The 12,145-nt window shown below is 34.0% G+C and overlaps 1 protein-coding gene across 1 annotated transcript; it reads left to right on the top strand.

Moving 5' to 3' along the window:
* Positions 1–5,314: 5,314 nt before the first annotated feature.
* On the top strand, positions 5,315–9,306 carry LOC112786445 (protein FAR1-RELATED SEQUENCE 5-like). Its single transcript, XM_025829821.1, has 6 exons — positions 5,315–5,509; positions 6,524–6,583; positions 6,680–7,416; positions 7,513–7,679; positions 8,135–9,096; positions 9,193–9,306. The coding sequence occupies exons 1-6, from the start codon at positions 5,315–5,317 to the stop codon at positions 9,304–9,306; spliced, it is 2,235 nt and encodes a 744-aa protein (XP_025685606.1).
* The last annotated feature ends 2,839 nt before the right edge of the window (positions 9,307–12,145 follow it).

Raw genomic sequence — 12,145 nt, 5'->3', positions numbered from 1 at the left:
ATATATCACATATTGTTGAAGTTGACAATTCCATTATTCTTTGCTTTCAATTAAAAATTTTGAAATTCACTGCATGTGTACCATATAAGACTTGCGAAAATCTATTATTATATATTTAATCATAACAAACGAATAAAAGAATGATTTGGATTTATTTACATTAATTAAAGCAATAGAATTGGTCATCAATTTTTGCATTGCATGGGCAATGACATGTCTTTGAGACAATCAAATGGTGCATACTGCATCTATCATTGGAGGTTTCAAGAAGTTAAGTGTTTCTATACGATTAGGTTTAAGATTTAATATCTCCTACAGGTACCAACCAAAGAAATGCATTAAAAAGAAAGAAAGTAAAAAATAAAACATAAGTATCAAAAGGAAACAAGTCAAAGAAGATAATATCGGTTCAAATTATATCATCAAGTATTTTTCTTAGATTTTACTGAATTCTAAAGTAAGACAAACGTTTATGGAATTTAAAAGTGTTAAGGATTTAATTTGTTTATTTTTGCAGAAATTAAGAAAATTATAGAATTGACTTAGGCAAAAATTTGAATATTGAAAGAAATTTGAATATAAAATAGAACTAAAATGTTGAGAATAACAAAAATTTACCTGTGACAGATAATTTATAAACTGTTTATGTATCTAAGTCGAATAAGTTTGTAAGTATATATATTCTGTGAGTAAAGTTTTAACTATTTTGCGATTTACTTAGAGAAACTCTCTATAATCTATATTTACATTTCTAATTGTGTTAATTGCTTAGTGTGTCAACTGAGTCCCTCAATAATTTTGAATCTCTTTGTATGTGAAATCCATCTTCTAGCATCGCCATTTTACAATTTCTTTAAAGTATATATTTCTCCAACTCATAGTCTTCACAATTTTGTCATTGGTGTTCTTACACTGACTTCTTCTCAAAATATATATCTCTCTTTTTTTTTTAGGAATTTGTTGCAAATCTGAGCTTCATTTATGAATTGTCACTAGTCAATAGATTATTGCATATATAAGATGGGATTCAAAATCCCAACACTTACTAAAGCAGACTAATAAACTAACTATTAGACCAATCTACATTAATTAAATTAAAATATCTCCTTTACCCATGTCGAAAATTATCCTACGAATAATAACAATATTTTCTAGCTAAAAATTAGATACAATTATATTATTTTAGAGTAAAGTGATAATTAGGTAGTTGAACATTTTGACTTTGGATTAATTAGTTTTTTTAAAAAAAAAAAACATCAATTTGATCTTTTACGATAATAAACGATAGACACATTATGTTTATTCTATCAAATTCATCACGTCAAACTTAACAGTAATGCTTATATATATAGTTAACTACTATAACATATCTATTTATGAAAAATTGTCACGTAGATAACTCTTTGAGCAAACCTTTACGTACCTGTTTTGATAGAAATCGTGGTAAATAAAGAGTAGTTGATAAAACTACATCGTTCACATAGTCAAGTGGCAGCAACAGAATATGCGGTATTGTAGAAAACGAAATACATAGACAATTTTATTTCGTTTCGCACTATTTATTAATAGAAAGACGTACATGTCAACCATTTGCTATCATAAAAAACTTAAGAAAATGTTATTTGTACACCAAAATTAGCCACTAAAATCAGCCACCAATGTATTTGTGTGTAAATATATGTGCGGTTTAATTTTATTTTCAATGTATTTTTGTATTCCAACATGTATTTACTATTTTATACTGGTGGCTGACTTTGGTGACTGATTTTAGTGTACGCGTAGTATAATCCAAAAATTTATTAATACTATTTTTTCAAGAACTAATTAATCTAAATTCAAAATTCTTATTTTGTTTTTTTTTTTTTTTTTGACAAAAAATTCTTGAAGATTTAATTCTCATTTTACTTTATATTTTATGTTATACTTGTTGCGTACAAAATAAAATGAGATTTTTTTCAAGAAAAAAAAAATGCTATTTTAACAAGAGGAGACAGCCCATATGACAAAAAGAAAAGGAAGTATAGCCCAAGCCAGTTATGCAAGAGAGGATCATCTAAAAAACTAATAACTGGCCCGTCTAAAAGAAAATCAATTGTTGCGTCCTTGTGGGCTTGGAAATCTAACGATAATCGGAGTTCATTTTCATTGACAAAAGAAAGAATATACTTTATGACCAAAAACGAGAATATACTTCAATACCAAAAACAAAAGAATATGCATTTTTCTAATAATTTAATTTTAATGCATTGCCTATTACCAAAGAAAAAAAATTTAATGCACAGACAGTGCAATCGGTATAAAACGGTACACAGGCATACAATTACATATTGTCATATTACAAAACTAATTATTTTTTATACAAAATACGTAAATAATTATTCAAAAAATAAAAATAATTGGATGACTGTTAAAATATTTTATAATATCATTACATTAAGAATATTGATAATGGTTAACATAAACCTAATTAAAATTTTTTATTTATTACAAGGAATGAATTACAAATTTTAGGTTTAAAAAATTAGTTAAAATTTAGTTAAATTATAGACATTATCAAAAATAGGAATAAATGACATTATCAAAAATAAATGTCGCATCATTATTTTTCTAATAATTAAACCTTATTGAATTACACAAAAAGCTATTTATTTCTTATTTTCTGAACAATAAATATTTACTTTAATCAATTATATTGGGTTTCAATATTTTATATATTCTTCCAAAATATTGGTGTATAGTTGGTAGTGAATGTAACATCATCAAGATATGATTCATGAAGCTAGCGTATTAGAGAATAGAGAGAGTATAGTATTTAATTTAAAGAAAAGTATAAGAAACCAGGTGTCTAACTAGCCAAAAAGTAAATAATTCAATTAATTATAATTATTGATAATTAATTTTAAATTTTTTAAATTTAAAATTTAAAACTGATTAAGTAAATTTAATTAAAATTTATAAAAATCTTCCTCTTCTCTCACGTCTTAACCTACCCACCTCCAATAACCACACACACACACCTTTTCTCTCACCATCAAGCACTCTTCGCCTCTGTTTTCACCCAAGACTCTGCAACTTCTCAGGTTGAAAGTGACACAGTAACGCCACGTGAAGGGACTGTCACTGCAGCGTCGACGCGGTCAATTTCCATCGTTGGAACCACGTGAACGCGCGGCCTTTCATGGCAAACATTGTCACTGCGACCCACTCCTCTTCTGGCACCGCTTTGAGCAAGAACTGCTCCAGACGCTCAATCCAAGTCATCGCATCCTCGCCGCGAAAAATCAGAGTTTCAGTTTTCTCTACTGCTCCGGGCCGGTTCTACTCCCCTGCAAGCCAATGGCGGCCTGGTGCGACGCCGGAGAACTCCATTTGTGACGGATCCGAGTGCCCTGCTCCATGGAATCCACTCGTGCATTGATCCTATGTAGCATCTCCTGCAGCAAGCGGCACAGGTCTTCGAATCGGTCAAATCGCGATTCCATCACATCCAATCGTCTCTGCCTTGCACTTGGTTCAACTTCAAGAATTGTTTAAGGAAGAAGTGGTGAAGCACAAATTATTCTTGAACAATTACAGAAATATAAAAAAAATATTCATTTAATATGAAAAAAAAACATCCTAATGCTTAACAAAAGAAATATCTAATTATATTTTGGCAAAAATAATTAGATATCTATAAAATTTAAAAATAAATTATAAAATTTTTAAAAAAATAGAAACATTCACATTTACAATACAAAAAATTCGAAAAATATATAAAAAAAACATTCATTTAGTATGAAAAAGAAACATTCTGATACTTAGCAGAAGAAACATCCATGTATATTAATTTATTTTTATTAAGATGAGTTTCGAGATCCAGCGTATTAAAAAGTTGGCAGGAGTTGGCTGAACCCCCTCTTGGTTCCCTAACAGAATTGTTAATTTAAAGAAGGGTTAGGTATGATTTTAGTTCTTAATGTATAAGTCGAAATTTTTTTTTGTTTTTAACTTTTTTGGCATATAAAATTGTCTCTAAGGTTTAAAACCAAGTTTTAAAATTATTTTTTATTTAATTCTTAAAATTTTGAACCAAATTATTTATAACAAAAAAATATTATAAAATAAAAAAATAAGAAAAATAGAGTATTTCTACTTCTACGAAGAGGAAAAAAACGAAGAAGAAAAGGGAAGGGAAGAAGAAGAAGTTGTCTACGATCCATTTTTGCCTCTGTTTCTGCCGCCACCTCCGTAAAATTTTGGTCTCTAAGATAAAGCCGATTTTAAAACCAAATTAAATTTTAGGGAGGATTTTGTATGCAAAAAAAAATTAAGAACGACAAAAATTTTTGACCTATACCTTAAGAACCAAAATCGTACTTAACCCTTAAAAGAATTATGCCATAGTTACTCCTAAGTAAAGTAAGAATTTAGTTACAAATTTAGTTATACTAACTAGATGGATTTTAAAATATGCAACTAGAAAATTTTTAATATATTTGTTAAAAATGCTATTTCTACATCAAAATTAGCCACTAAAATTAGTCACAAATATATTTATGTATAAATACATGTGTGATTTAATTTATTTTTAATATATTTATATTTCAACATATATTTTATATTGATGACTAATTTTAGTGGCTAATTTTAATGTGCACGTAGCATACTCGTATTTTTTTAGAGATATTTATAGATTGCTATAGTATTAATGGAGCCGTGATTACTATTACAAGTTTCATATTTACCAAGGATACAGTATCTAAAAAATTTATACATGTGAAATATCTCTCAATTGAATTAGACTCATTTGTAAATATTTACACTCCAAATGATTATTCTCGAGCATAAAAAAAAATGTATTAGAAGTTCAACTCCATATCTCTAGAGACTACCTACAATCGTTATGGTTACAGTAATTTTCCACTTTGTGAATAAGGATAATATATATATACGAAGGGAAAGTATAAAGAAACAATAGATTATTGTACAATGCATACAATGAGGGTTTAATTGAAATTAAGAATAGATCATGGATTATTAATTAATTTTGTATTATTTTTAATTTAAAATTTGAAATTTATAGAATCACTCTTAATTATAGTATCAAAATAGCTAATTAGGTTAAAACGAGAATCTCTTACGTCATATCTTCTTCGATCAAACGGCTGCCCCATGCATATCTTTCTACCTCCCAGTCCACTACCCACCACTGCGTCCTCTTGATCGGCTTCCTCCTTCATATACGATCGAACAGTCCACCGACAATAACAGCTAACCAACCAGCGCCGCCATCTCCTCCGCACAGAACGCAGCCGGTTTTGACTCAGTTAGAATGGCAGAATCGCAAGAAGAACGTGTTTTAAGCGAGGGTCCTCCTTTATGCACATCACTTTGCCGAAATTCATTAATGGAGGTCAATATAGTTGAACCGTTAGTTTTTGTAGCATCTGGTATTTCAGAAAATTTACCATACGATAGAGAAAACTTAGCCGGCGATGTCGCAGGCCACGATCAGCAGTCGAACAAGGTGAGCAATTATGATCCTCAAATTGTGCCATGGATGTTTATTTTGAGTTTAATTTTTATGTTTAGTCACAATGTAAATGAGTTCTTTAATTTTTATGTTTGTTTTATATTTAATGGTATCATTACATGCATTGAGGATTAGCTGGAATTAATTAATCATTTCATGTTTATATGATTATATACAGGAAGCATATTTTTGTACGTGTTTTTGTATATGAATGTATGCTGTCTTCATGTTAAATGGCATCTTCATTTGCTAATCATCCTATTATGGACTTATGTGCTTATATGAATGATGGGATAGCATAATTTAATTTTTTGGTATGCTTATATGAATGCATTTTTATCTATGGTGTGCACATGTTATCCCTACATGATAATCATGCAAGTATGTAAAATAGATAACCATAGGGTGATGCAGTGGCTGAAGTTGTTTACTGAATTGAAGTGAATGCTACTTATAGTTGTAACATGCTAACTATGGAATGCTTATATGAGTGTTGTAATCATGTGATGGTATGTTTATATGCTCAGTGCATATTTTTTAGATACATGCTCCTAGGCTTCCTGCATGTTATTTTAATATTTTTCATGCTCATGGGATTATATGGTTATGTGTATCCTACATTTGCATAGATTAACCAATTATGAAGTTATTTGAGTGATTTATAATGAATGAGGTGCTTATGTTCTTCCTGCATCTGAAAAAAAGAGTGTGTGTATGTAAATAAACATGAAAAAAATTTTGTTCATGGAGTGAAAAAAGAAGCCACTAAAAGATGATACAGGCCCTTAAATAATAGTTAAAATGGAATAAATAATTGTAGTACCATCCTTGTTATTTCCATGCAGTTGTTTTTAAGCTAAAATGTGTATGATGATTAGCATGATTTCTAGCTGCTGTGGTGTTTTTACTGCATCTGTTTCAGGTTTTATTTACATAATATTTAATAATTTTATTATTACATAATAATTTTATTTCCTTTCATATATTGTGTTTCTGTCTAAATTATAGGCCCTGCAACCGTCGGATATTAGTGAGGTTGGAAGTGAAGAGATGGAGCTTGGTGACGAGGTTTTAAAATCTACTTTAATTTTTTCTAGTCACAATTCGCATGTTTCATTTGGTCCGTAATGGTAACTAATTTTTCTAAAATAATCTAAATTATAGTTACCAGATCATGGTTGCCTTCAAGAAGATGAGATACCAAGAGTTGGCATACGGTTTGCGCAGCTAGAGATGGCTAATGACTTTTATGTTACCTACGCCAAGAAAATAGGATTTGCAACTAAGATACGGACGACAACATATGACAAGATCACAAAGATACCCGTTAACCAAGCTATCCACTGTAATCGCGACGGAATTTGTGGGTCTCGTGTCAAAGCACCAATACGGAAGAATACAATTTTTGCTGCTGGGTGCAAGGCAAGGATATATGTCAAGTTTGACAAAGACATGCAAGATTGGATTTTGTTCAAGGTTGACTTGAGGCACTCGCATCCTTGTTCAGCGAGAAAGGCTGTTCACTACCATGAGTATAGGAAGCTGAGCATGCATGCGAAGTGCGTGATCGAGAATAACGATGAGGCTGGGATTCGACCAAATAAGACCTTCCTAGCTTTGGCAAATGAGGCTGGAGGGCCGTCTAACCTGGGATTCTCAGAAAAATATTTAAGAAACTATATAACAGCGAGGCTCCGAACTAGCAACGTGGATGCTGATGTCAGGGAGATGATGAGCTACTTTATGAGGATGAAGGAGATCAATCCGAACTTCTTTTACGCGGTGAAGCTGGATGAAGATTGTAAATTTAGGAGTGCAGTATGGGTGGATGCAAGGTGTAGGGCGTCATATGAATACTACAGAGATGTCGTGTCTTTTGATAGCACCTACAGTACAAACAGGTATGTAGTAGTTAAGTTGGTGTTTGGTCCTTTAGTTGGTAAAACTCTATTCGATCGTGATTAACATTTCTTATATCCGGTTGGTTCTTCTTGTAGGCATGGATTACCGTTTGTGTCGTTCGTTGGGGTCAAACATCATGGTAGGTCGACCCTCCTCGGTTGTGCTTTGCTGGGAAATGAGGAAATTGCAAGTTATGAGTGGGTTTTCAGCCAATGGGTGAAGTGCGTTGGTACTGTTCCACAGCGTATCATAACCGATCAATGTAAGTCCATTTACCGTGCGATAAAAAATACTTTACCTGACACACGCCACCGTTGGTGCATCTAGCATATTACGAAGAAGTTACCTTTCAAGTTTGGGGGTTACCGCCGGTACAGATCTTTGTATGATGACCTAAACGACATTGTGTGGAACTCTCTGACTGAGGAGTCATTCGAAGATAACTGGGCTGATTTTATAGATGAGTACAACTTACATAACAACACATGGCTGTCAGGTTTGTTACTCTACGACTACTCCACACGCTTTAATTGCAATTATTCGGCATCTGGATGTTTAGTTTATCAGTTACTGTTGATGACAATTATATGGATGTTCATTATAGTATACATTTGGATGTTTAATTTATTAGTGATTGTGGATGGTCATTTCTCAGTTGTAGTAATATGTTTGGTGTAAGGTTTCTATGCTTAAATTGGGATTCTTTATTTCTTGTAGATCTGTATGATGACCGGCGCATGTGGGTCCCGATATGCTTCAAGTGTGAATTTTGGGCTGCCATGAGGAGTACGCAAAGAAGTGAGAGCATGCACGCATTCTACGGTGGATACTTACACAGTAAAACTAGCTTGGTTCAATTTGTTCACGAATATGACAATGTGCTTGGAGTGAAGGAGCAGAGGAAATTGGAGGATGATGCGGCAGACTTAAGGGGTGTTATCTCTTGTGCAACGAGCTCGCCTATTGAGAAACAGTTTCAACAAGAGTACACTACCAGCATGTTTAGGGATGTTCAAACGGAGTTCATAAAAAAGGCTAATTGCAGGGTCTCTATCGTTGTTGAAGATGGGCCATCGGTGTCCATCAGGGTAGAAGAGGAGAAATTAGTCAACGATACTATAATTTGCATTTCGTACGATCTACATTTTGACCGGACCACACAGGAGGTTCGGTGTGAGTGCAATCTGTTTGAGAGTTCAGGTGTGTTGTGCTATCACTGTCTTGAAGTTTTTCACTCGTATAAAGTTTACAAAGTACCTCCCTGTTATGTTCTCCCTCGATGGAGCAAGAAAGTAAAGTGCAAGCATACGTATGTCAGGAGTAGCCATGATGTCAGTCGGTCGGATGAGAGTCATGTTGCATTCATGGGACTTTGTGCACAGTTCTATAATGTTGCTCAAGAGTTCGTCGGTGACGATGACGAAACATCATTGCTACATGCTGCTTTGGATGAAACAAGGACCAAGTTGGCAGCACACCGTGCAAAGAAGAGGTCCGAGACCGTGTCCGATGCCCACGCCAGCTTCGGCTCACAGAGTTCAAATGACATTAGTGTTGATGACATCCAAGGCCCATCGAAGGTCGCCACAAAGGGCAGGCCAAAGAGTAAGAGGCTCGGCGCTGCCCTTGAAAATTCTTTCAAGAATTCAGCTCGGAGGAATCACAAGAAATCACCCCCGGTACATGTTTGGCTTTATCTCATCTTTCTATTTTTACTTGGTATAGTACGATGAAAGAGCATAACTGTTTCCATTTTTCTTGTTTTTTATTTGCAGGTGTTTCGTCCTCACGCTTCGCAAGATGTAAACCTTCCTTCTGTTGTTGGTCGGAATGTTCCCTTACAAGTCGGTGGTTTCATGTCTTTGTTAAGCTCCTTCAACAAAAATTAGTCTCATTTGGATAAGGCTGTCATAGTGATTATCTCCTGTTTAAGTAACAAACTGAACTCAAATAAAACCTTAATAAAAATAAGACACAACAACTGTATTCAAACAAGCTTTCTACATAAAAACATGTAAATATCATACACGGTCATTGAATTCAGCTCTCCCAACCGTTCTTTTATAAACACCATATATCAAAACAAGCCATACAGCCACATATTGAAGTTACTTTACAATTTTGTAATTGCAAATTCTATGATAACGATCAACCATCATATCACATAAATAAGGATCCAATTAATTGAGCTCACGAGCTTTCATAAGGAAAGCAAATCACCTTTTCTGCCTTCCTATAACTTGGATGAGGTGTAGTCTTCCCTTTGGTAGACGGTGATTGGTCAGTGTCCTTGCGGGGCTTTTTACACCTTCCTCCCTCGTTAACAAGTTTACTCGAACAATGTTTCTTCTGCTTTCTCTTGTCCTTTGCATTTTTGACTATGCAACCCTGTGTGTTCAACATTGGGGCAAAAAAGAGATTCCAAAAAATCAACTTGAACCACCAATTGCATTTTTTGTTCAACTAGATTTAATAAAATGCATTATTATATATTGAACATGTGAGATAACGTGATCGGCCTTCTTATCAAGTTCATCAGTGGTCCATTTAACAATCCAGGGTTCAGGTACACGGCATGCATGCAACGGACCATGCTTCAAGCGCTGAAAGTACAAAACCTATAGAGAAATGACTTAAATTTTAGGAATTACACCTACGGTGGTCGTACATTGGTTTTAAATTTAAGTAATTTATTGCCATTACCAGCAACACGAACATGCACCCGCCACATGTTTCCCTGTTCTCGTCTTGGAATTTCCTTATCGCATCCCGCAGCCACTTTAATATGTGATACGGCCAATGAAACCTTCTAGGGTTCGACACATCTAATATCGGAGGGAGGTGCCACGGCGAAATAGTTTGCTGGCTTGTGGGGTTCAGAAACATTTTCAAAACAACCATGATAAAGTATCTTCTAAAACTCATCCTCTGTTGCTCAGTATCCATTGGACAAGCAAAGACAAACTCACGCAGTTGGGTTGTTTTCTTCTGAAACTCCCCCTTAATTGCCAAATGCGATGAATTTTTTTTCTGGAATTTTGGGATTGGGTCGCCTGCGAGGAATGGAACAATTTGCCACAAATCAGCAAGTGTCAACAATGGAGAAAGTAAACTAGGCAGAGAAATTTTTACATCCTACATAACTATCACTAACCATGAGAAGGTATGCCGAATACATTGCCAATAAGTTCGGCGCTAATGCGAATGTCCCCTGTGTCCAACATGAGCGTGTTTGTGTCAACGTCATAAGACCTGGCTAGTTGGAGCATGATGCTCTGTTTCACATGCCATTGTGGTACGCGGTGCAGGAAACCGAATCCTATGGCCTCAATCTCGTCCAGCTTAGCTTGCTCATGTTGTCGTTCTAAGTGGGTAAATAAGTTATTAATGTAGCAAGGTGAGCACCGCGTCTCTACTAGTTTCTGTTGAGCAAAACCAAAAAGGATAAGAATAACGTCATAAAAAAATATGTTCATTTATTGATGTAATCTGGTCGATACCTTTTTACCCATCTGAGTTTGAGTTCAGCCGGTATAGAGATTGATTTGTTCGAGCAGCATGGTTATTTATTGGAGCTATATGACACGAGAATATAACACTGATGCATCGAGGCAGATAAGAAAATATTGACATCAAGGATTATAGCCTTGTATTAATATCTTCTATGTTATGGAAGATAAACAAATATCAAAACTAAAAACTTCCCGTTAGTAACCATATATAATTAGGATGAAAAACTAATTCATAAACACATATATCAGCAAATACACAATATAACTGACCATCCACACACTTAACTAATGATCCAAATAACTATAGGGCATGTCTATCAACCACACCAACCTTCCAATTCCCTCTCACAATGACTAACCAAACAGCTTTCAAATATCACTAACAAACGAAGACGAGGAGCACAGTTGTCAACTACATGCATACCAATCATCAAGGAAAACTACCTTCACACAATTCATCAACTAGAGAGCTCCAGATACTGTTTTCTACCTTCACAAGAGGGCATGCGAATAAATGACTCACAAAAAAGCTACTCACTTCATATGTACTCCGACATGAGCATATAAAATTGAAATTTTTATTTAACAATAAAGAACCGTACAAAAATCAAAAGATAAAATAAGCGTGTACATTATAAACTATTTAATGACATAATGAACAAGACCGTTTAGAAATTATAAGATGCACCAAGACACATTTATGGTTTCATTCCTCTTCCTAGCACAAGATTCAGTGATGGCACTTAACTATTAATCAATAGGTTTGAACAAAGATGAAAGATACATGTTTCTGGCGGAATCTAAAAAGTCACCAAACAACCCAACGAATACAAACATATAGAAAGCGAACACCGTGATATCAAGTTGTATAAACCAATATGCATGTTGTGGGAATTAGTATATAAGGAAAACTCAACAAAGGGGATTCACCTACTAGCAGGTTAGCACGCTTGTATTGTAGAAGGCCTTAACCTGAGACAGTGTGGTTGTTTTACCGCTTCCTGAGGCACAAAAAAAAAGGAAAAAATAATTATTGTTATTTGGCTCATGTACCCAAAAGCAGGATTTAAATAGATTAAATAAAAAAAGTCAGTCTTGTTTTGCACAAAACAGCAGGAAACAAAGATGCATTGCAAAGCCACCAACACTTTCCTTTGTCCATATAGCAGACATTACCTTGTTAAAGGGTCTGAGAATAAAATTATTTTATTGTTAT

The sequence above is a fragment of the Arachis hypogaea genome, chromosome 20, assembly GCF_003086295.3.
Source record: "Arachis hypogaea cultivar Tifrunner chromosome 20, arahy.Tifrunner.gnm2.J5K5, whole genome shotgun sequence".
In the NCBI taxonomy this organism is placed as follows: domain Eukaryota; kingdom Viridiplantae; phylum Streptophyta; class Magnoliopsida; order Fabales; family Fabaceae; genus Arachis; species Arachis hypogaea.
This window is presented reverse-complemented; position numbering and strand designations above follow the sequence as displayed.